The 26,727-nt window shown below is 45.9% G+C and overlaps 3 protein-coding genes across 15 annotated transcripts in view; 1 reads left to right on the forward strand and 2 right to left on the reverse strand.

Moving 5' to 3' along the window:
- The window catches only part of NR2C2 (nuclear receptor subfamily 2 group C member 2), a gene marked incomplete at its 5' end in the record, with an annotated part of 74,802 nt that extends 68,212 nt beyond the window's left edge, over positions 1-6,590 (forward strand). The window contains 4 exons of one of the 2 annotated variants that reach the window (XR_013966458.1): positions 253-390; positions 1,548-1,653; positions 4,394-4,650; positions 6,003-6,590. Coding sequence is in view for 1 of the 2 variants with exons in the window: in XM_080797516.1 (XP_080653642.1) it covers positions 253-390; positions 1,548-1,653; positions 4,394-4,568 (419 nt within the window). Of the gene's footprint in view, positions 1-252; positions 391-1,547; positions 1,654-4,393; positions 5,928-6,002 lie in introns of those variants that run through there. The other variant, XM_080797516.1, reaches the window with a different exon arrangement.
- Positions 4,104-12,839, reverse strand: LOC308339116 (uncharacterized protein). Of its 12 annotated transcripts, none has more exons than XR_013966461.1 (5): positions 11,126-11,447; positions 10,531-10,589; positions 9,191-9,306; positions 7,974-8,125; positions 4,104-6,989 (listed from the first exon to the last, which is right to left on the reverse strand). XR_013966461.1 is itself a non-coding variant. In XM_080797541.1 (3 exons), the coding sequence occupies exons 1-3, from the start codon at positions 12,697-12,699 to the stop codon at positions 6,924-6,926; spliced, it is 354 nt and encodes a 117-aa protein (XP_080653667.1). In that variant the 5' UTR covers positions 12,700-12,839; the 3' UTR covers positions 6,513-6,923. The 12 variants fall into 12 exon arrangements, 1 of the variants encoding a protein (XP_080653667.1); XR_013966463.1 differs by lacking the exon at positions 11,126-11,447 and adding an exon at positions 7,187-7,277 and having other exon boundaries at positions 6,513-6,989; positions 10,531-10,633; XR_013966464.1 differs by lacking the exons at positions 10,531-10,589; positions 11,126-11,447 and adding an exon at positions 7,187-7,277 and having other exon boundaries at positions 6,513-6,989; positions 7,974-8,089; positions 9,191-9,930.
- Positions 12,840-13,068: 229 nt separating this feature from the next.
- Positions 13,069-26,171, reverse strand: MRPS25 (mitochondrial ribosomal protein S25). Its single transcript, XM_080797527.1, has 4 exons — positions 25,898-26,171; positions 20,731-20,837; positions 14,128-14,215; positions 13,069-13,427 (listed from the first exon to the last, which is right to left on the reverse strand). The coding sequence occupies exons 1-4, from the start codon at positions 26,029-26,031 to the stop codon at positions 13,235-13,237; spliced, it is 522 nt and encodes a 173-aa protein (XP_080653653.1). The 5' UTR covers positions 26,032-26,171; the 3' UTR covers positions 13,069-13,234.
- Positions 26,172-26,727: the final 556 nt, after the last annotated feature.

Genomic DNA, 26,727 nt, shown 5'->3' on the forward strand with positions numbered 1-26,727 from the left:
AAGGTAGGGCCAGGGAGAATCAATGGTCTAGGGGTTTGTTGCTGAAACAGAATGTATGGCAGAGTGGCATTTGGGTATACCTGTTGTCACTTCACCTTCACCTGGAAAATGAGGCTCTTAACCATCTTAAGGTAACTGGTTTTCCATTAAAAAGGAAAATAATTTTCTCTTTCAATCTTTGGCTCCTCAAAGAAGCTCATGTTATTGTTCTTACCAGCCTTTCTCAGGGGGTTCTGTGATGTTCATTTCTAGATAAACTTTCTGGAGACCGGATAAAGCAAGTCATGGAGCACATCTGGAAGCTTCAGGAGTTCTGTAACAGTATGGCGAAGCTGGATATAGATGGCTATGAGTATGCATACCTTAAAGCTATAGTTCTCTTTAGTCCCGGTAAGATATGTGGCGGGGACTCACAAGTTTTCCACCTGTCTGCTGGTATTTCTGAACATGAACCTGTTGTCAAGTCGTCAGCCAGATTGTGACCAAATGTTCTCCTAATAGGTCTGCTTTGCTAGCCAACATAAACACATACGTTCTTTTAAATTGTTGCCTTTATAGTCCCAAAAACATATGCCATGGTGCCTGGTGACTTCATATGTTGAATAGATTTATTCTGTATCCTAATTTAAACCATTGGCCAAATAAGACTTTGGCATACCAAACAGAGTATACTACCATCCAGTGTCCGTTTTTCTTTTTTCATTATAGACAGCATGAGTAGGGGAGAAAGGCAGAGGGGGGGAGAGGAAGGCAGGCTCTCTGCTGAGCAGGGAACCCGACATGGGTCTCAATCCCAGGACCCAAAGGTCATGACCTAAGCCAAAGGCAGATGTCCAGCCATCTGAGCCACCCAGGCACCCTCTCGGTGTCCTTTTTTTATTTTGTTTTGATTTCTTTTGCTTTCCTTTTTGCCAGTTTTCAGGCTGTTAGCGTATGTCCTCCAGTAGAGACTCAAAGTGCCCAAGTTCAGCTGTCCCTGTAGGTTAGCACCTGAAGAAGAGGAGCAGGACTGTCCAGCTGGCCTCACTGCCCTCTCTCATCTGTTCTCGCTAAACTTCCAGAGGTCACTAAGGCTGGTTCTTGTCCTGACTGCTATCCTTGATAGCGGGGTTTGGACACAGCTTAACCCTCCCTTCCTCCCCAGCCATCCACTCGTGAACAAATAGCTAATATAAATGGGGGAAATTCTGTGATTAAATATGTAGGAGGTAAACGATCATTTGTAATCTTGGGGGATAGTTCTAAAACTCTGTTTTCTCAAGTGGTAGGAAGCCAGGTGTCCAGAAGCAAGCCAGGTGGGGCTGCTGAGGCTGGTGTGACCACTGAGGAGCCCAGCCCCCTCCTTGTAACCTTCAGGCCTTGGCCAAATACAAAGCAAAAGCCAGTGTTTTAGCAGTAATATCCAAACCAGACCCCCCTTCAGGGTTCAGTCTATATTGTACTTGAGAAATTTGTCAAAGGTCTAACTAAAAATAAGTACTAAGAAGTCTGCCAAGTGAGACTTTGCAAATACATGGGGCTATCTGGGGGCACTTTTCTTTTTTCAGATCACCCAGGTTTGACCAGCACAAGCCAGATTGAAAAATTCCAAGAAAAGGCACAGATGGAATTACAGGACTATGTTCAGAAAACCTACTCGGAAGATACCTACCGGTGAGGCACACAGATACACACTCTCGCTGTGGGGCAGGAAGGAGCGCAACTGCAGCCTAGCCGCAAATATAAATTGGCAGCCTTCCCACCCCTGGCAGGCTGGGAGAGCCTCCTTTTGATCACATTTTAATTCCTGCATTTCATGGGTGGTAACTCTGGAAAGTGCTAGGTGGGAGGGTCAGGAATCCTGGGCCATTCCAGTGTTGCTGGTAAACAGTGGGCAAGACCTTGGGCTGCTCTTCTGTAACACCATGAGGGGTTGGAGTCATTCCTGTGTGATTTCCTCGGGGGCTGACAGGGACGCCCTTGCCCGGAAGAGCAGCCCCGCCCCTCTGGCCTGCATCTGCTGAAGAGGTAGAGCCAGCATCCTTCAGAGAAGAGTTTGCATTGACAGAAGCCAAACCTGACCTCTACAGATGAGTGAGTGGGCTATAGAAAATAGTAATTTTGCCCTCAGGTAATTGATTTTCTTAAGTCCCTTTATTTGGGCAAAAAGTTAATTTGTAATATTTGTAATGGTTGGGCAACAAATATATGTGTACATATACATATATATATGTATGTATACACACACACACACACACACAAACGAGATTTTCTCATGCAAATCTCAATAGGAAAGTTGTTCTCAATTAAAGTAGAAGGCCTGGCAGGCTTCTCAGCCAAGGAGTGGAGGAGCTCTTTGATCATGACCACTTCCAACCCACTAGAAGCTACATGAGTTACTGAGCTCACATCAGGCAAACTAATATTTCCTTGCCGGCCCTGTTCCTTCAAAGTAAACCCTTGATCAGAACTGACCAGGAAGATACATGGCCCCACCTTCTTCATTTGTGTTGCCTTCACTGACCTCAGTCCATAGGTACCCCGTGGAATGAAAATGCCCCAGGCCCTAGGAAGACCATTTCTGTGGTGTGACTAGGGGGGGCCTGTGGCTGGCCCTGATGGCAGAGAACGTCCTCTGCCTTAGACACAATTCCATGACCCAGACACACCTTTTGCCAAAGCAGGATCCATTTTCTCCTGGAATCACTGAAAACCTCACCATGACTCTTGTAATTTCAGCCTCAGAACATAGGGGATTGGGACTGCCAGGTAACGCACCCACACCAGGTTCATACATCCAGCCAGGTATGTGGGCAAGCTGTCGCCTGAGAAGCCATGGGCCTACTCCCACACCATGCCCATGGTCAGAAGAGCATAGAAATGCCCCTCTGGGGGCTGCTGGCAGGGCCACAGCACACTAGAGTCATTGTGACAACAGCAGCTCTCTGGTCTTTGAAAGTAGGTGTTTCTAAAAAAAAAAAAAAATCTAGTCAGGGACCCAGGGATAGAGGTGGCGGCCAGCCAAGTGATTTGGGACCAAAAATGAAAGAAGGGAGCCTTTCTCACAGGGCTCAGAGTTCCCAAAAAAGGGCCCTAGGATGGTTGACATCTGTTTCTGCATTCATTATTTCACTTTTTCCCATCTTTATGCCTTTCTCGTACTATTTGCTCCTCCTGAAATACCCTCCCATTCTTCCCCACTGTTTACATCTCTGCTGAGAGAAACCTCAGCCAGTCTCTAACGCCCAGCTTTAGAAGGCTGTGCTGGTGTCCCCTTATACCTTTGTGTGTCCTACAAGACCACAGTGGCTGGACAAATGGAGGATGGTGCTGGAATGCTGCTTGCATAAGAGATGTATTCTCTTTTAAAAAACAATGTTTACTGTAGAAAAAAATTACAACATTCTGGAAAGTAAAATGAAGATGTCCATACAAATACCACCATTCATAGATACCTGTTAATGTTTTATGCATTTCCTTCCAGAAGTTTTTTTATATTTATGTAATTAGAATCATAAAATACAAAGTAAGGTTTTGTAACCCTTTGTTCATTTAATGTTCAGCTGAGCATACTTCATCTTTTGTGGCTAAGGAAATGCTGTAATTTCTTTAACACTTTCCCATTGATGAAAATGAAGGTTATTTCCAGGCCAGCCCTGCGGTGAACATCCTTGCACACGTGGTTCTGTGCAGTGGCTGTGGAACACAGTCACATGCTTCAGATACAGTGTCTGTGGCCCACCACGACAGGGTCACCATGTGCCCTACCACACAGGGTGTTTATAAACTGAAGATAATCTAATGCTTTATTTTTAATTATAATGCTATACGAACAGTGGGAATTAGGGGAATACGGAAGAGAAGAAGTTTTAATAAGGCACTCCCAAGTCCCCAAACCCAGAGGCCAACCATTCACATTTTAGTGAACATCCTTCTGAATACTTTTGTATGCATGTCACACAAACCTGTACAGTGAGACTGCGCTGTGCTTGCTGCTTCCTAATCTGCTTTTATTCAACCTGTACATCATGGACTTCTTTCCTTACCAGTGATACACATCTTCTTTATACTTCTTAGTGGGTCTATAGTGATCTTTTATATGGAGACACACCGTACTTTATTTTAACCTATCCTTTATTGATTTCCAAATTTTTCTTTTTTGGTGGGAGAGGGGAAAAGTGTTAAAAATGAGGGACACATTTGTACAGACATCTTTGTACTTAGTTTTGATTTTTTTTCTCTCATAATAAATTCCTATAAAAGGAGCTGTTGAAATTTTAAATACAAGGGGTAGATCAAAGTTCGGTTTGTTTGGTTTAATTCCAAGCAGTGCAGACAGGGTCCCAGGAGCCTGTCCAGGGAGAAGTCTGAAGGGCAAAGAATCCCCTTTCTCTAAGGACCCTCCCTTTTACAGATTGGCCCGGATTCTTGTTCGCCTGCCAGCACTCAGGCTGATGAGCTCCAACATAACAGAAGAACTTTTTTTTACTGGTCTCATTGGCAATGTGTCAATAGACAGCATAATCCCCTACATCCTCAAGATGGAGACAGCAGAGTATAATGGCCAGATCACCGGAGCCAGCCTATAGTGAGCACCACACGCCTGCCGAGAAGCAAAAGGATCCTTCCAGGACTGCTCAGAGACCGAGAAAATAAAGTAATGGTATTTTGGTATGTGCAAATATTTCCAGTATGTTAGCCATTTCCTACCTGGTTTCTTCTTATCTGTTAATCACAGACAATAGCAACTAAAAGACTAGTAGGATCCTTTCCTGCCATAAGAAATGTTTTAATGCCTTTTGATGAAGCAGATTTTGGAACAATCTTTTAACCCAATTTGTATTTAGAAATTCTCAAAGGGCAAAAAACAGAGTTTTATAATGTCAGATACTAGTATTAAACAAAACTAAAAGAACCTAAGAGAACAGTATGTGTGTATATATATTAAAAATGTCCTTGGAATTAATAGCTACTAATTACCAGGGTAATAATATTAGCACTTTCTAAGCACTTCTTATCAATGCGTAATGTTAGCAACATCTTGCCCTTGGGCAGGACAAATGGAAAACTGTATATGTCTTTTGCCGAAATGCTAATAATTTCTGTGAAAACGCACTAGGGTACAGGAGACAATCATTTATGTTTAAGAAGAGATGGCATCATTCCTAATTGTATGCACACATTGGTGGTGTTGAACTAAATTCCTGTGAATGAATGAAAATGTGGCTCATCTGTATCATGCAGTAAGTGGGAGTGTGGAGGCACAGTTGGTGGTGACCCGAACTGGAAGCTTCCTCAGCTGTTGAGTTGATGACGCTTGTCAGCTTCCCTGACCTCTGGTTCTGGTCTGACAGGCATCTACAGGCTCCTCCAAACCCGGGGCTCCTTCTAATGACTGGTTCTCAGAATTGGATTACAACCAGTCAGACATTAACTGCCAGTTCCTGCAGCAACTGAAAACATCCCCACATCACCTCCACCACTCACGGCAGACAGAGCCTTCTGACCAAAAAGTGCAGGGTGGGCATTTTGAACCCAACAGTAATTCCTGAATGCAGTCTGGGGCAGTTGCTCGTTGTTCAGATGGAGGAGTACAAAGGCTCCCTTCTCACGGGGTTTCCATTCCAGACGTCCCCTTGAGAAGGGCTGTATTTCTGCAGCTCACTCGGAGCTGTGAGGGGATTCGGGGCCAGGGGGTGGAGGACGGTGCAGGATTTTGCTGCCTGGCCAGGGTGGTGGTGGTGGTGGTGGTGGTGCAGCTGAATGGAAGGTTTCTCAGTTGACCTTAAATATCAGGGTTTTCCAGAGTGTCTCCAGACTCAGCACTTCTGTTGGCAATTCTCTGAATGGTACTGGTACACCGTGCACTTTGATTCCCCCAGGTGTGTGCCAGCAAAGAACCCTGGAGCATTTTAGGTGATGGATGCAGAAGCAAGCTACCTGCTCTTAAAAAACAAAACAACAACAAAAAAAACAACAGAAAAAAAAACCTTAACTCCCAAAGTTATCTTCTTTCTCTTAAGTTATAGCAACCATCGTTTACAAGAACAGAATGCAGTTATAAGGAAGCTCTCTCTAGAGAAGAGACCCATAAATTCCCATGGATGCGAGCAGCGGGCATTTCCTGCTTGGGAAAAGTGCCATGTCCAAGACCCGGTCAGGTATTCTTCATTTCCTTTCTGTATAGCCCAGATTAAGAAAACAGCTAAAGTGAAATTTGCGTCTCCCAGATCTTTTGATCACATGGTATCCAGAAAGATCCCAGTGCACTTCCCCCTGCCTCTCAGGCACTCTTGGCATGGCTCAGGCCATCGAGGTGGGGCCTCAAATGCTGTGTGGGTGCCCGGCCGGGCGCTGCCTTAAGACAAACAGAATGCTCTATGCTGAAGCATTAGCAGCACTTTGTGAAAGTCTAGTGGGAATTAACGTGGGGACAGTATCTCCAGCTTCTAAATTCCTATTTGTTTTTAAGTGTATTATTTGTAGTTCATGTCTTGGAAGCAACTTTTGGAAACAGTAAGGGTGCCCATTATAAAATGATGGAAAGAATTTTAATTTTGCCAGCTTAAATTTTTGGTTTTCTCACTTTGATTTAAATTTCAAAATTAAGGAAAAAAGAAAAAGAAAAAAAAAACTAGCCAGGACAGTGGAGTTAGGGCAGGTCTGTTTCATTTCTGCTCAGGAAGGATTTTAGCAGAGGCTATTTTCAGCCGTGTTTATGCATCTTACAAGCAAGTTGCCTCTTTTCTGTTCTTTTCATTTTTTAATGTAAGCGTGTCTGTTGATCACATAGCAGTTTTCTGGGATTACATGCTGTTTCACATCTCCCAGATCTGATTCTCGGTGTTGGGGAAAAGGCCCACCCCTTCTTCCTGGGGGTGGCCCTGGGAGTCCTATGTCCATTCAGCTTATAGACTCAGGTTGCCATCAGATACTGGGACAGCTTAACCAAGACCTCGACAGGTCCTGACCACGCCACTGCTGAAGGATTTTGGAGTAGAGGTGACAATCTGCAGAAAAATGAACATGTGGGTGAGTGAGTGCTGGACCCTGGCAGGACAGCCCTGGAGAAAAATCAGTTTGGCTTAGAGGGTGGTTGATTCTGACCCGGTCCTGCCCCTTGAGTCCCTTCACTGATGGTGGCGGATTGCAGTGGACCATTTTGGCCTTGAACACTCATTAGTTTCCCAGATCCTCTTGGCCTTACTTTGAAGTAGCCTTTCCCTGAAGATCATGTTCACACAAGCTGATTTCTTTCTGCCCCAAATCATTTCACACTTTTTGATAGCAGGTCCGTCCTGTTTTGTCAGATTGGTTAAGAGAAGCCCAAAGTCAAGAACTTAATTTAAAGGGATCCCTAGCAAATACTGAGGTTCAGCTTTCACAAGGCTTTTACCCCTCCTTTGTGAGTCTAGATTTAGTTAAGGAAGGCCAGCCCTCTACCGAGAGTCTCTGAGTGAAATAAGCCAACAACAGATTCTTCAGCACACAGCCTGCCCACATGTCCCTTCTGCTGGCCTGGCCCTTCCTCCCTTGTGAGGAGGGGCCACTAGTGAAAGGAGGTGGCAGTACGCATCAGTGCTTCTTGATGAAATGGGGCCTTTTCCAGTGGTATCTCAGATAAATGCTAGACAGTTGTATGTTGAAACTCTGGAGGTCATTACATAGAATCATAAAACAGGACAGGAAGAGACTTAGAAATAAATCCAAATTACCCTAACAAATGATACTTTCCAAGTTATTCCACGCTTCTGATTTGCAATTTGTATGTGTATCTGTTGGGGGTAACCATTATTTATCTAACTTTTGCTGTGAGGCTGTGATTGGGGTTCTTTAGGGTTTGGGTTTTTATATTTAATTACAGGCGTAGTCACTTGTTGTAAGAGGTTATGTAAATGCCCTCAAGAGGGACTGTCTTCTAGCTTGTCAGTATTAAATGTGAACTCTGCTCTGAGGCAGTTGCCCACCAGCCACAGTGAGAGCGATGGACATACCTACTCCTGGGCTCCCTGAGGCGGTGGCCACACGCTGGCTAGAGGACATGGTTGCAGCCATAGCACAGACTCACTTAGCGCTTTTTTCCGGTGTCGGGGACAGCCACGGCAGGAAGCTAAAAATCGGAAGGGCTATACCTAATACTTTTATTCTGGGGGAAAAAAAAAAAAAAACACATCCTAATCCTTTGGGGGAATTTCCAATAGAGCAGTCTTGTCCCCAGCCTGCCCTCTGCCTGTCCTCAGCCAGCCCTTGGCTATGGATCCTAGTTCTAGGACCTGATCAGATCAGAGTCCAGAAGCTTGTCACCCACTTGCTGGTAGAAAGGGCCTCATGTACAGTGGGGCTGTAGATGACATTTCAACTCTTCTCTAAATCTAGGCCACGAAAAGTCATCTTCTTACCTTCACTTTCATCCTGGCATTGGCGGGGAGGGGGGGTGCATAGTGCCCTTGAGATCCTGGAAAGGTTGGAGCAGGCCGGGCAGATGCCCATATGCTTCCTTTGTCCCACTTCCAGTCTAGATTGTACAGCTCTTTGAAATGTCTTAACTTTGATGTAAATTTGTAAAGCCAAGCCCTCGAGACAGACTGGGTTTGGGTCTTTTGTACACAGGGTTCTGGACATCCTCATGTGTGCCTCCTGCCGGCACACACTTGTGCATGTCTAGCCCTGGGGTCCCTTCAGCGGCATTGTGCGTGTACAGATTTATAGGCTTGTATGACTGAATGAATGTACATGTGTTTATATCTTCTATATATGTACAGTGTATATAGTGTGTGTATGTGTACATAGATGTATATTATGTATACAGACATGTAGCCATGTATCCAAAGTTCCCTTATGTTTTAAAGAGATCTATGATAGAGTTGCTAAAGTACACTGATGTGGGTGTTCCAAGGTCCCTCAGCAGGATGGATTTGCTGATATTTTAACTCCATTTTCCTTTGGGTGAGCCTGGCTGGGAAAGGCCATGAAGGCAGAATCTCCATCCTATACCAGGGAAAACTCCAGACAAAAGGTCCTGACAGAAGGACATTGCTATGTATTATATATATTCTCTAGATTCACACAGAGGCCAGGAAGCTAGAAAACCATTTATCCTAAAGTCAAGAAAACCAGGTGGGGAATCTTTGACCTGGCTGCCGCATGCCTGTTTATGGCCTGACTAGAAGGAATTTGGTGGCTGGAGCTGTCGGCTTTCCCAGGTACTCACTCTGTTATGTGGTCCAGAGATCAGCCTCATGGTCACAGATTCAGAACGGTCCATGTGCTAGGGCCTGCTTCCCAGGTCTATGCTTGCTCTGGACTTAGCCATCAGCGGGCACTGCCCTGTGACTCAAGAGATTCCCATCTCTAATGCCAGTTGAAAAAAATCTACCAAATAGTCTTTTAAAATAAGCATGAATAAGATAACTAACTTACGGCATAGAAGTTACAAATTTTAAATCACTTCTCTAACTGTAGCATGTGAATAAAATCCACTGACATAAATCCTTTCTATAAGTCAATTTAAAATTCTGTCCCCAGAATTAAATTAAATTCTGATTAAATCTGATTAAATCCCCCCCCCCAATTGGGCTTTAAACTGAGACACAGCACTCGGGAGCCAGGGCCCAGCCCAGCAGAGTTGCTTACAGACCTGGGACACAGGGCCTGCCTGGCCAAGGGCTGCAAGCTGGCCTGCTGAAGGGAGTCCCCAGGGAACTGCAAAAACTCATATAATCCACAGGTTTTCTGTTTTTGTTTTTTTTTTGTTAGTGATGGTTTATTGTTTGTTTGTTTTTTTAAATAAGCTACTGAAATAGTTTGAAAATACTTCATTGAGACCATAGTACTCAGTGCCTTTTGTGAGACCGCGGGTCATTTAGCCTTCAGCTTCCCCTCTACTGGATGTTAAAAACAAACAAAAAGCTCCTGCTGCTTCACTGGCCTCATCCAACACTGCTTATTTGACCCTTGCCCCTGCCCTTGCCTGTTGTGACAATCACGCTATGGAAGGTGGCTTTCCAGTTAAAATACAAGAGGAAGCTTGACAGTCTCTTAATGAATCTTCAGAATAAACATTTTCATTTGGGGAGGGTATATTTTAACAGCAATCTAAGAATAATTAAACTTTGAACTTAAGAAGAGTATCTTGTGGGTGGGGAATTCCTGAGATACTTTTAAAGCCCAGCTAGGCTTTCAGTTCTGAAGCCAATAATCTGGTGTCTCAATATTTATACATACAGCATAGAAAGAAATGCTGTAAATACTGGGAAAAAATGTTCGGCAACATTTATCAACTGACAGACTGTGATAAGCTTCATATTTGGATAACATTTGGAAGTAGTAAGACTTTTAGGTTACAAATGGCTTATCTTAGGAACATATACTCACTCACCATTTTAACAACCAGAGCATCCCTGGACTCAGATGCTGCTGCCACATACAACCCAAGTGCTGGAATATTTTTCTACAGTCTCTGTTCTCCCCATTCTCTTGTAAACCAGTGTTCAACTAGTTTTATAACTGAAAAGCTGCACATTTTTTCATAGTACAAACCATAGTTTTTACCTGTAGTTTGGACCTCTCTGTTAAAATGTAGCTGCATTACCAGCCCTTTTAAAAGACATCTGTTAAAGGAAAATTCTGGTGTTAGATTTCTTGGGACCGTTTCTGTAACTTCTGCCCTTCACAATATAGAAAATACTGTTTATGCCATTACATTTTAATTCCAGGTTTAAAACCTGTTGAAAGCTGTAGCTTGAAATCAGCTTTGTTTATGTGATGGCATTTAAAAAATAGCATGTTCTTTTTAAACTGAATTTTATATCTAATCAGTGTCTTCAGTCTTGAAGAAGAATTTGCATTGTTGTGTTTGTATATAGAGTATTGCAGTGCATGAATTAGCTTTATGCATTTTATTAAATGCTGTTTCAATGTGGCATTATTGTTGTGGCTTAATACTACTACCTAAATGAGGTTTATACTATTAAAAACGTGGATTAAAGACTAAATGTGCATCTTCTCATTTCTTCTAACAGTAAGAGCAGTAACGCCTGATCCCCTGGGGCACCGCACTCTCACCCAAGTAGGTGGTGGGGAAGCCCCCTGTGGTCAGAGCGCCACAGCTTTCCACTCACCTTAGCCTCAGCCGGAAGGGATTTACCTCTCAAGAGTCCATGTGCTGGCCCACTGGACTTGTAAACACCTTTAGCAGAAAAGGTGTGGCCTTTTCCGATGGAGAGGCCCTCAGTGTGTACTCCTTGGTGTGGAGGTCGAAAAGCCAGGCAGCCGGTTCCAGAGCGGAGCATCCTGGGCTGCCCAACGACACCAGCTATCAGCACAGATGCTCCAGAGCCAGGCCTCGCACCAGCACTGCATCCTGTAAGGGTAAGAACTCTCCAGAATAAAAGTATTTTCTTCCAGTTGTAGAAGTTGGAAAGAACTTGCTCAGTGTGTCATGTGACCTCTCACTTTACTAGTGAGGATTCTGAGGTCCAAAGTCAGATTCTTGGCAGAACCCACCAGGCAGCCAGATAACTTTAAAAGGCCCTACCAGGTTGTACTCGAAAATCAGTCACTTCAGAAGAACAAGGTCTAAAACCACGTGAACATCGTTTGTGCAAACAGATACCAACTCCTCAGAGCAGATTTTTTTCCTCCCATTTTTATAAATTTTAAACCCATCTTTTACCATTACTAAACCGAGACGTTAATAGAAGACAAAGGTTTAAAGAGATAACCGTGCTCCCTGGTCGTGCTTATTTCAAGTCTCTGTAAAGAGAAGGGTGGCACGGTCCCATCAAGCACTAGACCCTTCTCTCTGAAGAGGATCTTGTTTCCAGGTCAGCAACCTTTCTGGGCCCCTGTGGGCTATGGGTGGAAGGAGTACTCCCCTAATGCTGGCTCACTTGCTGTGCAGACAGACCAAAGGGAACAGACTCTTTCTGAAAAGCCCTAGCAGCTGAGACCACAGCTGTGGTTGGCTGGGCGCAGTCATTAGAAACAAGACAGAAGGATTACAGTGAAGGACAGATTTCTCTCTCTGCTCATCCTCCACAGTGGAAAAGGCGGGCCAGGTGCCCTGTGGTGCGGACCTGTGATTAGACACAATCCTGGTGAGCCTGCAGCCATCCCAGAACGCCTGCCCACCCGGCACACGCGCACATGCGCCCACCAGCCAAACCCCTGAATGCCAGTCTGATGCAAAGTGACCAAAGTCACTTTGATGCAAAGTGCATCAAAGTTACATTTGATGCAACCTGAGCATCAAATGTAAAAGAAGCCAAATCCCTCCCAATGGGCTGACCCCCAACATTTATATAAAACATTCTGGTTCCACATCATTTCCCATGGCCATCTACCTCCTGACCACCCTCGCAGGGCAGAGTCCCCATGTCCACCTCCACGGCTCCCCAGGCCAGCTGGTCCTTCACTTCGGACCAGCTAAACCTTAAGGTAACCAACCCCTGAGGGCTCTGGTGTTACCTGAGGGCTGAAGCCAGCATCACTCAGTGACCATAGCATCCGTTGTGTCCTGTGAGGAAAGAACTAGGCAGACGCTCCATAACAAAGGCTTGAGTGAGCAAGAGGGCAGATGGAGGCAGCCTCCAGCCCCAGCCCTCAGAGCAGGGGCCCAAAGTCTCAACCAGCCAGCCCCTTCGCCTTTCCCCTCTCATGGTCTACAAACCTACCTGTGAGTGGGCCCCGGGGCCGGGGAGAGGCGGCGTCTGGTCTCATCTGTGCCCCTCACAGGGCCTCCTGCGCCACTGGCAGCCAGGCCTCTTGGGAAGAAAGTGGGTTGGCTTCAGTTTAAAAGGTGAGTGCTGATGCAAGGCTCGCCCTGGGATTTCTGAAAAAGCCCAAAGAGCCTGAGTGGAGGGGACTTAAACTGCGAACCACCTGGCTCCAGCCAGATCCTACCAGATCCAACCCCAGCAGCTCCTGACTCTCCCAAGCAGGGCCTAGAAGAAGAATCGAAGCCAACAGGGACCAGGAGAGGGCAGCAGGACCAGCACAGGGATGTCAGCGGGCTGTGGCCTTAGACCTTCCCCACCCCCACGCAGGCCTTTCTCCCGTGCCCACTGGACCAGACACACACCACCGTGCTGGAGACCAGGAAGCCTTTTATTGACCTGATAGAGCAGAGATACTCCCCCGACCCTCCCATGTCCTTTCACACAGGTGTGTGAAGGGGATCGTCTTATGGCAAAGAGTTTTTCCAGAGTCCCTCCAGGGACAGAACCAGGGGCTTCCCTGGGTGTGGCCTGGGGCCTCAGTCCTGGGTGCTGGCCTTCAGCATTGCTTTGTACTTCCCTGTCAGCTCCTTGGGTAATGGCACCAGGCCCGGGCAGGGGACTTGCCCTTCCACCTCGCAGATACATTCCCGCAGGCAGTACTTTCTGGGCCCAAAGTGGGCTGGGTGAGAAAGCTGCTTTTTCTCCTGCTCCTCCTTCTCCAGGGTTTCCCTGCCAAAGAGCACAGACAGTAACTAGGTGTGGAACAGCGCTCTGAGCCTCTAGGCAATGTGGGACTTTTTGGCCAAGTGCACCCCATCAGCGGCCAGAGAGACCCGGATCTCCCGTGCCTCTCAACCTGCTCCTCAACCCCAAGGTCTATCACCCCTCCCGCCGGGCCTCCCAAGTCACTGGGCCCACACGACAGTGGTCAGCCTCCCTCCAGCCTAGAGACAGCCCCAGCTCTGAGTCAGCACAAGGTCAGGAGGAAGGGGCCTGCAAAGGCCTCTGTGTACTTCCTCCAAGACGTACTTTCTTGGCTTCCCTCCCTATCCTCTTTGTATCCATGTAAAGAGAAAGGACAGATCCTAACACATACCGGGGTTAGACACCCACCAGCTCTGAGGAGAGATACCAAAGGACAGGTGGCTGCAACCGCCCAGGCAGGTGTTTCCACACCACCTCAGCTTCCCATGGAGCCGAGGACGTAGGAAGGTCTCTGACCCAACACCTCACAGGGCAGGGAGGTAGGGCTCACATAGGCTCGGTGACTTGCAGCCACACAGCTGGGGATCTGGGGAGCGGCAGAGCCCGATGGAATGGCCTGTGCAGCCGGCACGCTCGGGCTGGTATGCGCCCTCCTGACGCCCGTTTCCTCCCTCCCTCCGTGCTGAGACATTTGCTCCCCTCCAGGTCAGCCCCAGCAACTTACTTGTTCTTCCCCAAGATTTTTTTGATGTGCTCCACGATCTCCTTATTGCTTTTGGTCTCCACATCCACAAGGACCTGCTCTCCAGAATCTGGAAATGGGAAGAAAAGGGGACAGAAAGTGCTAAGGACTAGGCAGCACACTCCTCAGCCTCAAGTCATGGTGACTGGTTTGCTTTTAGTGGTGAAGCATTTTCACAAGATAAATATGTTTGTCTATCTAACTCATAATGCTACCCTTTTCTCCATGTTTCTTTAAACATAAGCAAATCTGAGGCATGTGCAAAAGCACACTATTTTATTTATTTGAGAGAGAGAGAGCACGCACATGCATAAGCAGGCAGAGGGAGAGGGAGACGCAGGCAGGGAGCCTGAGGCAGGGCTCAATCCCAGGACTGAGATGATAACCTGAGCTGAAGGCAGACACTTAACCAACTGAGCCTCCCAGGCACCCCATAAAGCATACTATTTTAATGGAAAGCAATTTTCCATTTCCATGTTCACAGACAGAAGAGTCAGCATCATTAAGATGACAATTCTTCCCAAACTAGGCCATGGATTCAGTGCAATCTGTATAAAAATCCTAGCAGGTAGTTTTGTAGAAACTGGTAAGTCAAGTCTCAGATTCATGCAAAGGACCCAAAGTAGCCAGAACAATTTTGAAAAAAAAGAAGATGAGAGGATGTTCATGTTCCAATTTCAGATTTGCTATAAGCTACAGCAACAAGACAGTGTTGGTATTAGCCTAAGAACATAGTACAGAGCAATGGAACAAAACTGAGTCCAGAAATGAACTTGTATTTTTGGTGAACTGTCAGCAAAGATGCCAACACAATTCAACAAGGGAATGAATTTATACCTTTACTTTACAGCATTAAAAAAAAAAAAAAAAAAAAAAAACCTGAAAATGGATCGGAGACTTAAATGTATGAGTTAAAACTTCTATAGAACTTTTAGAAGAGAACACAGGAAGTCTTCATAGCCTTCTAGGCAAAGATATTTAGGTATGACATCAAAAACATGATCCATTAAGGAAGTAATTTGATAAATAAAAATTCAAAGTTCAAAACTTGTGTTTCATAAGATATTCAAAGCTGGGTCACCTGGTTGGCTCAGTCAGTGAAACGTGCGACTCTTGATCTCAGGGTTGTGCTTTTGAGCCCCACATTGGGTGTAGAGAGGACTTAAAAATAAACTTAAAAAAAAAAAAAAGATAACTAAAAGCCATGGACTAGGAAAAAATGTAATGCATACAACTGATAAAGGACTTGCACCCCAACTATATAAAGAACTCTCACAACTCCTTAAGACTTTCCAACTAGAAATACAAATTATTTAACAAAAATTACTAATCAGCACATAAAAAGATACCCTTCATCCATTATTAGTCATTAAGAACACGCAAATTAAAACCACAGGGAGAGGGGCACCTGGGTGGCTCAGTGGGTAAAGCCTCTGCCTTCAGCTCAGGTCATGGTCTCAGGGTCCTGAGATCGAGCCCCGCATCGGGCTCTCTGCTCAGCGGGGAGCCTGCTTCCCTTCCTCTCTCTCTGCCTGCCTCTCTGCCTACTTGTGATCTCTCTCTGTGAAATAAATAAATAATCTTTAAAACACACACACACACACACACACAGGGAGATATTGGAGTGGCTCAAAATTTTTTAAATGGGTAATATAAATGCCAGTAAGAATGCAGAGTAACGGGGCACCTGGGTGGCTCAGTGGGTACTCTGCCTTCGATTCAGGTCATGATCTCAGGGTCCTGGGATTGAGTCCCACATCAGGCTCTCTGCTCAGCGGGGACCCTGCTTCCACCTCTCTCTCTGCCTACTTGTGATCTCTGTCAAATAAATAAATAAAATCTTAAAAAAAAAAAAGTGCAGAGTAACTGGAACTTTCCTACCGGTAGAAATGCAAAATATTACAGCCACTTTAGCCAGGGAATACACAGAAAAAAGAAAGAAAAAGACTAGAAAGGAAATAGAACTGTATTTGCAGATGGAATGACGGTGTATACTGAAAATCCTAAGGAATTTAGAAAATAAAACCTACTAGAAATAAGTGAATTTATTAACAGGGCTGCAAAATACAAGGCCCACGCACAAAAATTAGCTGGGCTTCTGTAAAGTTGTAACCAAACAACTGGAAAATGAATTGTTTTTTTAAACACTTTTCACAGTAGTCACAAAACATATGCAACATTGTTAAAATGCCTGTTTCTCCTCAAAATGATCTATAATGTAACTCCAATCAAAATCCCAGCAAGCAGGGTGCCTGGCTAGCTCAGTCAGGAGACCCTCGATTGCAGGGTTCTGAGTTCAAACCCCACATTGGGCATGGAGCCTACTAAAAATAAAAAATTAAAAAATCCCAGCAACCTTTTTTCTAGAAACTGACAAGCAGATTTTTAAAGTTAATACATAAATGTGGGTGCCTAGGTGCCACAATCAGGTAAGTGTCCAATTCTTGATTTTACCTCAGGTCATGATCTCTGGGTTGTCGAGATCAAGCCCTTATTTGGGCTCTGTACTCAGAGCAGAGTCTTCCTGGGATTCTCTCTCTCCCTTGGCCCCTCCCGCCTGCTTACACACTCTCTCTCTCTAATAAATAAATAGATCTTTTTTAAAAAGTTAATATATAAATGCGAAGAACATACAATTGCCAAAGTAATTTTAGGGGGGAAAAAAAAAGTTAGATTTAGAACTACCTGATCCTAAAGACTTACTATAAAGCCACAAACCAAGACAGTATGGTATGAGCCCAAGGACAGACATACAGATCAGTGAGAGGATGGAGTCAGAAATATAAAGTGAAATTTTTGCATGATAAAATACACATAACAAAAATTACCATTTTAACCATTTTAAAATGTGTTACTCTGTAGTTTTTATTCCCTTCACAGTGTTGTGCAGCAATCACCATTATCTAGTTCTAGAACTTTCTCATCACCTCAAACAGAAACCCTACACCCATTAAGCCATCACTTCCTACTCCCACCACCCCAGCTCTAGCCCGACAACCACTTCCATCCCTATGGACTTGCCCATTCCAGACATTTCATATAAATGAAATGATATTATCTGTGGCCTTCTGTGTCTGCCTTCTCTCACCTGGCTGATGTTTTCAAGTTTCACCTGGGTTGTAGCATTTGCTGGAACTTTGTACCTCTTCATGGCTGGTAATATTCCACTGAATGGGGCTATATCAAGTTTTTTTTTTTGAAAAATAATATATGTGCCTTTATACAATGAAATACTCTACAGTCAAAATGAATATACCTGATGTGCCAGGAACAACAGAAAAAAATTTAAATGTAATGCGGAATATATCAAGCTAGTTTCAAAAGGATATACATAGTATGATGTCTTTTTTTTAATTTATTTATTTATTTTAATAAACATATAATGTATTTTTATCCCCAGGGGTACAGGTCTGTGAATTATATCAAGTTTTCCTTACCCATTCACAGTCGACTGAGTTTTGATAAAAATGCCAAGGAAACTAAATTAGGGAAAGGAAGGGTCGTTCACCACATGGTGCTAGAACACTCGAGTATCTCAAACCTAAAACCAAAAACAAGCCTCAGTCCCTAGCACACTTAATCCACAAAGAACTCAGCTTCTAGCAGAGACCCAAATGTGACAACTATAAAACTTCTAAAGGAAACAGAGGAGAAAATCTTTGCTTCCCCCTCAGAGTAGACGCAGACTCCTGGACAGACACAGAAAGCAGGAACCATTAAAAAAAAAAAAAAAAAAAAAAAAACAAAAACAAAAAAAAACTGACGAGCTAGAGTTCTTCCAGGTGAAACTCATGCTCTCCCAAAGACCAAGGCTAAGAGAAACAAGCCAAAGGCTAAGAGAAGAGTCACAGTGCACCTATCTGGCCAAATGACCTCACCCAGAATAAAGAACGAACTCAGTAAGAAAACACACAGCCCATTTTTTTTTTAATGGATAAAAGATTCAAACAGACTCTGAAAGAAATCTACAAATGGCCAATAAGCACATGAAAAGATATGAGAAAATGCAAATTAAAACTCTGATGAACCCTGAAAGGCTAAAATTTAAAATATTTATGAGGCGCCTGGGCAGCTCAGTCAGTTAAGGGTGGGTCTCTCAGTTTCGGCTCAAGTCATGATCTCAGGCTCCATGCTAGGCACGGAACCTGCTTAAGATTCTCTCTGTGCCTCCGCCTTCCCCCCACCCCAACCCTGCTCATGCTCTTTTAAAAAAATAATTAACATGGTAAAGAGAATGACCCCAAAATATGTCCCTGTCCTACTCCCCCAGAATGTGTGATGAGGTCACCTTAGTGGCAAAGGGAGCCGTGCAAACATGAGTCAAGTTAAGGCCTGACGTTGGGCCCATTCTCCTGGATCATCCTCCCAGATCATGGCCTAAATGAATCCCACAGAGAACTGATCCTGGCGGCAGTCCAAGCAAGGGGTGCATGACTATGGAAGACCGGCCAGACAGGCCATGTTGCTGTCCTTGAAGATGGAAGTAGGGGCCACAAGCCAAAGAATGGGGTGGCCTCTAGGAGCTAGAAAAGCCCTATGAACGAATTTGTCCCCGAGCCTCCAGAAAGGAAGGCTCTGCTGACACCTTGATTTTTGTCCATGTCGGCCCTCTACAGAAATGGAAGAAATGTGTGTCACTGTAAGCCACCAAGTCTGTGGTAATTTGTTACGCAGCTGCAGGGGACACGCAGGTAACCGTGGGCAAGGAAGGGGAGCCACAAGGGCTCCCAGGCCCTGCTGACTGCAGGGCAAGACACGCATTCGTTGGAGCAGCAGCTCAATGTCTAAGAATGTTACATACTGAACCGAGGGCCCCGCAGCCCTGCCCCAAGGGGAACAGAGTCCCTAGGTCCACAGGACAACTTGTATGGGAAGGTGATGAAGCACGCCATCTCTGAGGAGCCAGAAGCCAGAAGTGGCCCTCGACAGCCACGGAGGCCTTCCTGGAGGGAGCAGCCGGCCAACAGCCCTGAGGTCTGGGGCCTGGACGTTTAGGCCCAGCACGGAGTGGGAACATCCTGCAGGGGGTGGCCCAGCCTGGCTCAGGCCTGCGCCACCATGAGGCGCCTCCCGCCAGACTTCCCTCCTCCTCCCTCTCCGAGAGATGTCCGACCTGCTCTGCCACCCGAAGACTTGCCCTGCCCTTCCCTCCCCTCATCGCCAATAAATCCACTTCTAACTCTGCCGTGGCATCGAACAAAAACCCCAGTGTCAGCAACGGGGGAATGGGCAAATAAACTGGTCTCTTCCTACACCTCTTGGCACTAAAAATGAATCACCTACTTATACACGTAACATATGAGTCTCAAAAACCAGAGGAGTAAAGGCCAGATGCCGCAGAATATATACCAGGAAACTATTCACAGGAAGTTCAGAAACAAAACAGATCTAAAGAGAAGTCCGAACAGTGGCTGCCTCTGGCGGAAGGGGGAACTCTCTGGAAAGCCACACTCGGGGACTTTCTGGAGTCACAGAGATGCTCTGTATCATCACTTGGGAAGTGGGAACACAGCAATTGTCAACAATTGTCAGAATTCATCAATTTATGCACAGAAGACCCGTGTGTTTCATCACACCAATGAAATTGTGTAAAACGCAAACACAAAATACATAACGCAAAACTGCTACCACACCACCATCCTTTTCATCCCCCTGGCCTCGCTCTAGTTTTCCTTCACAGCACTTACGCCCTGGCATCCTGTCTGGGTAAGCTTCTTGTCCTCTCTGTCTCCTCCAGCTAGGATACCATCCCTACAGAGGGCAGAGACCTTTGTCTCCACGGCTCCCTGTCACCCCAGACACTGGCGTGGGCCCAGAGGCCACTCCATACATACGTGCCAAATACATTTAACAACAGCATCATTCTGCTTCCGGAAGCGATTCCCAAACTACACTTGAATTGGTTCTTGTAACCACATAAGGCAGATGTTGGGCCTTCCCCAGAGAAACAAAGCAATGGGAACATAACTCGCTCAGGATCACAATGACTGAGTAGAGAGCAGGGCCAAACATCCGGTCTGACCTCCACGCACTGAGCCCAACAGAACCGAACAAACATTCACCCTGTGCCTGGTGGGAGGAGAGCATCGTGTAAGTGTGCGCTCTGGAGAGGACACACGGATACAGGCACTGCTCAAGAGGACACGGCCAGCACTGAGTGGACAGCTGGGGGAGACAGAGAAGGGCCAATGGAAGGGGGTAGGGAGGGCTTCCTGGAAAAAGTGGTGCCCAAGTAGAGTCTCAGAAAGATTTTAGAAAAATCAATCAATAAGCAAACCAGCAAGGGGATTTCCAGCAGAGGGACCAGCATGAGCAAAGGCAGCAAAGCGAGGTGTGGCAAGGTTATTTGGAAAAACCAGCCCTACACCATGAGGCACGTAGAAAGACGTGGGGGCAACAGGAGATGGGGCTAGAGAAACAGGGCAAGAGTCCAGACCTCAGTGGCCACTGTGTGCCACGGTCCAAAGCCAGTGATGGAAGTAAGGGACATTTGCGAGAGCTCGGATCTCAGCTCCCCCAAGCGCTATAGTGGAAGGAAGGGATGGGAGGAAAGACCGTCCCAGCCTCAGCAGAGGCCACACTCACCCAGATAGAACCTCAGGAAGGGGGACGGCGTCATGTTCTTAAACATCATGATCTGGACCCAAGGATTTTTGTACTGGATCTGAGGTATGTTGAAAAACACAAACTTCCTGCAAAAGGGGGAAAATTAAGCCTGTGAAACAGAGTTAACTTGAAATATTGTGCACCTGTGTATGTTTTGAGGGAGATAAGCCAGAACTTTCATCCAATTCTCAGGGGACCCTGGCCCACGGAAGGTTGAGAAAAGCACCCATCAGGAATTTATTAGTATAGTCTCCTAACAGTGGGTGTCAGGACTTGTGGCTTGTCATTTGAGGGAAAAAACATCGGTATCCCTGCCTCACACTGCACACTAACTTAAAACTCACTGAGCAAAAGAATAAATGTAAACATAAAACTATGAAAGGTCTCAGGTCTTGGTTGCTGTTTAGACAGGTGTATTTCACTCCTAAGCAGAAGTTCATCAAGCTGTATACTTCATGTAAATTGTACTGTAATTTAAAAATAAATGAAAGCAAACATGGAGAATATTTTTGCAATCTAAGAGCAGGGAGACCTTTAAACTTAGGTTTAAAACACAGATAAAATAGGACCACGTTAAAACTTTTATATGGCAAAATTTACCAGAAACAAAATCAACATTTGCCAAGCCAGAAGAAAAATGTAACATAAGACAAAAAGGCTAGTTCCTTTGATAAAGTTTTACACATCATTAAGATTTACATCCAGGGGTGCCTGGGTGGCTCAATCGTTAACTGTGCAACTCATGATTTTGGCTCACATCATGATCTCAGGGTCATGGGATCGAGCCCCACATTGGGCTCCACCTCAGCACAGAGTCTGCTTGGGATTCTCTCCCTCCCCCTCTGCCCCCGAGCACTCACTCTAATGCACACACACTCTCTCTCTCTCTCAAATAAATAAATAAAATCTTTTAAAAAAATATTAAGTTTAAAAAAAAATATTAAGTTTTACCATTTAACCACGAAAGGCACAAATAGGCAGAAACCCAAATAGCCTATCATCTTATGAAGAGATTCTCAATTCCTTCCCAATAGTCGTGTAAGTTAAAATAGGATTCTTTTCCACCTGTTAGATTGCTAAAGATTGAAAAAAACAAAAAGAAGTTAAAAAGATCAGGAAATTCCTTAAGAACTGGTTTAACCTCCTCGGAGGTCAATTTGGAACTAGCAGAATATAGAAAGCATAGATCTTGACTTAATGATCTCACTGCTTTTAGACATTTTTACACTTGAATGCAAAGACATCCTTTGATAGAGGACTAATTAGGGCACAGCTACACCTCTGGATCCCTCTCCACCTGCTCTCCATCCTCAGTGCTAATCTACTTGGACTATGACGTGGGCTTCTTGACCTCTGACTCTATGTTCAGTTTGGCCAACAGTGAGTGCTGACAAGATTGAAAGGAGAGGGCAGAGTCAAAGTGTTCTTTCTGACTCATGTCCTGCTTGAGTTCCAGGCTCCTGTTAGGCAGCCCTCTCCCCTTCACTTCTGCGAGCCCAGACCTGAGGTCCTTCACGGTTCCTTATGGTTTCTTTTCCCCCATGCTTGCCCATATCTCTGTAGATAGTCCCTTAACTAAAGGCTCCCCAAATGATCTTAATTTAAATGTGCCCTCTGCTTCCTGCTGCCACCCTACCCTACATATCAGATGACAGATGGGTGTGAGTGATACATAGAACAGAAATACAGTCACCCAGCTTTACCACTTCTCAGCTGTCTGAGCCAGGACAAGTTACTGCTCTGTGCCTCAATGTTTATGCCAAGATGCTGGCCATGCAGGGCAACCAGCCCATAGTGGAGCTATGTATCAATTCATCTTCTTCTAAGAAGATGAACTGATACAATCAACAGAAGGCAACTGTGTGACCATTTACTTGGGGAGACTTCCATAACCCGTACAAAATCTGCAAGCAAAACAAAGCAAAAGCAAAGACAATTATTAACTCCAAGGAAAACAAAAAGCTTTGCAAAAACAAAAAGGAAAAAATAATCATAGTGCTCTAATTGGTCCAACTATGTATAGTGTTCACAAAGTCATATTAATTTAAACATCGAATATTGTTCTATCCAAAATTCTGAAATGACTATGCTGGGAGGATGAAGAGCTGAGTAATAGGCATGTGTTGGGCTGGGGAATGGCAATGGTGGGGAAAGAGCTAAATTCTCATCTTCCATGGTGGCAAGACAACAGACAAAGCCTGAAGCTAGAAAAGGAAGAAACAGCTCTCCAAGTATTTGGTATGGTATTTAACTATGGAAGGGAAACGCTAATGAAATGGTTGGAGTTGTAAAAGTTGTTGCCTCTAGGGGAGGTGATGGAGGTAAGGTCCTACTATATGCCTTGCATCATGACAGCCCACAAGGCTGGAGGCTCCAAAGCTGAATTTACCTTCCTGGGCTTATGACACCTCCACTCAATTCCCACCCCACAGCAGAGGATCTCAACATCATACAAAGAAACCAGGGCATATCCATGCCGGAACTGCTCACACCTAGAACTACTTGTGTTTTGTTTTTAAAGATTCATTTATTTACTTGAGAGAGAGAAAGCACACAGTCAGGAGGGGTAGAGGGACAGAGAATCTCGAGGAGACTCCCCGCTGATCATGAGGCCCAACGTGGGGCTTCATCTTTGACCTGAGCCAAAATCAGCAGTCGACACTCAACCAAATGAGCCACCCAGGTGCCCCTCAAGAGGAAGTTGTAAATGGTTCGTGAAACCTGGGAACAAAGTTGATAATGGCAGGTAACCTTTATTTATTTATTTGTTTTTAAGATTTTATTTATTTATTTGACAGAGATCACAAGCAGACAGGCAGGCAGAGAGAGAGGGGAAAGCAGGCTCCCCGCTGAGCAGGGAGCCTGATGCAGGGCTCTATCCCAGGACCCTGGGATCACTACCTGAGCCGAAGGCAGAGGCTTTAACCCACTGAGCTACCCAGGCGCCCTGGGCAGGTAACCTTTACTTGAGCACCTGCTGTACTTGCCAGACACCTTAGGCATTTTAATACTTGAATCCTCACAATGACCCTGCAATCCTCACAAAAACCCTTAGTTTTAAAACTAAGGAAACAGGTCAGAAAAGTTAAGTAAACTGCCCTAAGTCACAAAACCAGTAAATGAAAGAAGAGGGCTGTGTGTGGCTGGACTTCAGCCACTCTTTGGTCACCATCAAATTATCAAATTCACCTAGATCCTGAGGCCCAAGCTGGACACAGAATTCAATAAATGCTAGCAGCTGTTACTTTTCTTACTGCACCCAAAAGGCAAGAACATCTGGCAGAGATGAGCAGGGACCTAGCCCTCAGACACTAAGGCAGCTCCCCACACACCCAGCAGACACCCAAGACTATGGCTGGCTTGGGCTTGTATACTCGTGTACTTGGAATGGAGGTGATCCAGGAAGGGAGAGCTGACATACTAAGGGTACATGAACAAGCAAAGGCCGGTGGGGCTGGAAAGGTCAAGTCAGGCAGACTCAAACAAAAAGGCACAAAATCCTCAAGGGCATACACAGGTGGGACAGACAAGGCTTTACCATTCGGAACAATGAAGCACAAAATGGCTGTTTGGCTCTTATTTAGCTACAGCATATTAAAATACTTGAACTGCCAAGTATAAGGCCTGCAGCCTTATTCTCATCAACCGATCATTTTAAAAACCAAAGATTTATATAAAAATCTGAATTTCTGGTTTCTTGACAAGTCAGAAATTCTCCATGGGGCCCATGGCTAAGCCCTAGCCAAGCAGTGAATGGCCCCTTGTGGCGGCACGTTTTCCCAATCTGAGCGGGCCCATGGTACTGCCCCACCTCTGCTGACTCCTAGCATGGGAGGATGGGACACACAGTGATTTATGAAGGAGTATATGGGTGCCCATTCACCCCTAGAACCAAGTCTTGCAGAAGCCATCAACCCACCTGATCCCATGCAAGCAGGTACAAGTTTTTGGCTTCACCTGTGGACAACAGGTGGCTAGCAGGTAGCTGCCAGCTATCCTGAACAGCTGTGCAGCAAAGGCCCCTCACCATGGGGGACCATACCCTACAGGGAGGACTTCCCCTGTTGCATTTTGATCCACCCCATACACCCAGTCCCAAAGCTTCTGAAGGACAAGACTTTCTTCTTAGGCACTGCTGAATTCACAGCTCACAGCATGGGGCCAAGCATTCAGTAGGCACCCAGTAAATTTATACTTAATACCTGAAAAGCCCACATTACTCTGCTGCCTCAAGGTTCAATTCAAACTTTTCTAAGCTTCCATTTAAGGAGTTCTCACTCTGCTCCAGGCTGAAAAACCACCTCAAGGAGTTTAAGGTGGGGCGGGGGGGGGGGGGGGGCGGTGGTAATGGAGCCTGGGGGCTACACAGCTGACATAATCAATTACCAGGGGGATCAGTCCTGTAGCTGAGAAGCCGCTTCAGAGCTACCACTCACAACCACTCACTAGCCAGCATGGTACCTTAGACAAGCAAGTTACCTAACATCTCTGTTCGTTTCTTCACCCCTAGAATAGGAATAACCATGGGGCTTCTGTAAACATCAAATGAGACAATGCAGGACAAACATTCAGAACCACAATGCTCGGTAAGTTCTAGCAGCTGTTACTTCTTTCAGTACATCCCCATAGCGCCTCTGGACATAGGTATCATGCCAGTTTGGGACAATAAGAAGGACCAACTCGCCCAAAGCCAGCAGTTGTTAGACTTGGGACCTAAACAGGGTCTGTGGCCTCTGGGCCTGGTTCCCCTCAGAGCAGAACGTGCGCCGCTGCTTCCCACCACTCGCCTGCCAGGCACAGGTAGTTAAGGAGTCTCCGGCCTCCCCGGGTTAGCCTAGTCTTCCACCCGGGAGGTAGAGGGAGGTGTGGGGGGGCCCTTGTTCTCCGCTCCCCGACCTCAGGCACGACTGCAACTGGCACAGCGTGGCTCTGCTGTCCTCTTCTCGCTATGAAACCTGGAGCAAGCGGCTTGCTCCTCAGTCTCCTCGTCTGTAAAATGGGGCCAATGGCACCCAGCTCAGGAGGCCAGCCCCGGGATTAAGTAGCACCCAGAGCAGCTCCAGGTCTCAGCGTTACTAGCACATCCTAACAGTGAGCAGGGTACGTCCGCGTGGCCTGGGGACGGCCTCGAAGGGCTCAGACTGACCTGGCACCCTCGCCCAGCTCCCCGTGCGTGTTGTAGTTCACCGTCATGACCTTCACTGCGTCCTTGAACACCACGTCCCCCTGGCTCAAGTACTGGAGGGTGCGGCGAATCGGGAAGCGGCCCTTCATGGGCATAGCGGCGAAGGGGTCGGGCCGCGGGCTTAGCCGCAAAGAGAGACCCAAAGCAGCCGACGCTGCCTGCGCGCCAAACCCCCACGCCGCTTCACCTTTTCGGTGGTTTCCACTTCCCGCGCAGACGCACAGGAGACGCCTCCCGGCGGGCAGCGCGCACGCGCCGCGAAGCGGCTTGGAACTTGTAGTCCCGGCTAGCGTTGGCTAAGGGTTTGGGACCGAGATCCTGCTTATACATCTTCTGTTTGGAACACCCTCCCGGAACGTTTGCTTTTCACGCTTTGTAAATTAGCCTGTCACCACCCCCACCTCGCAAGGGAAAATATTTCTAATAGGCTTAAACTCCGTCAAACAACAGAATTACAGTTGGAAATATATCAGGAGAGCTGCGTTCAGATGCCAAGTGGACTACTAACCTGCTCTTCAACCTCAAACAAGTCAGCTTTTCTCTCTCAACTTCTCCGGATTCAAAATGAAGTGTTTCAAGTGAGCAACTTCTAACATTTACTACAAAAAGTGATTTGCAAAAGGGAAAAAAAAAGACAGGTTTGGAAACTACCCTTTTCTGGTTCACCCACTTAACAGCTCTGGACCACAATTTGTTCATAAGCAAAATGTGGATGAGATGCATTTCTGAAGTATGCTTACTGATCTAAGAAAGTATTTACTTCTCCTTCACTTTTGAAGGATAATTTTGCC

Source organism: Martes martes, assembly GCF_963455335.1.
Source record: "Martes martes genome assembly, chromosome: 1".
NCBI lineage: Eukaryota > Metazoa > Chordata > Mammalia > Carnivora > Mustelidae > Martes > Martes martes.

Coding starts and splice junctions, on each gene's coding strand:
- LOC308339116 (XM_080797541.1), bottom strand. CDS start 12,699: ATGAGACCAGACGCCGCCTCTCCCCGGCCCCGGGGCCCACTCACAG. Junction 11,342..12,653: donor GCCCCGGGGCCCACTCACAG/GTAGGTTTGTAG, acceptor TTACCCTTACAG/GATGCAGTGCTGGTGCGAGG. Junction 6,990..11,099: donor CCCTTCCGGCTGAGGCTAAG/GTGAGTGGAAAG, acceptor ATTTTTCTGCAG/ATTGTCACCTCTACTCCAAA.
- MRPS25 (XM_080797527.1), bottom strand. CDS start 26,031: ATGCCCATGAAGGGCCGCTTCCCGATTCGCCGCACCCTCCAGTACTTG. Junction 20,838..25,897: donor GAGCTGGGCGAGGGTGCCAG/GTCAGTCTGAGC, acceptor CCCCTTTTGCAG/GAAGTTTGTGTTTTTCAACA. Junction 14,216..20,730: donor CTTCCTGAGGTTCTATCTGG/GTGAGTGTGGCC, acceptor TCCCATTTCCAG/ATTCTGGAGAGCAGGTCCTT.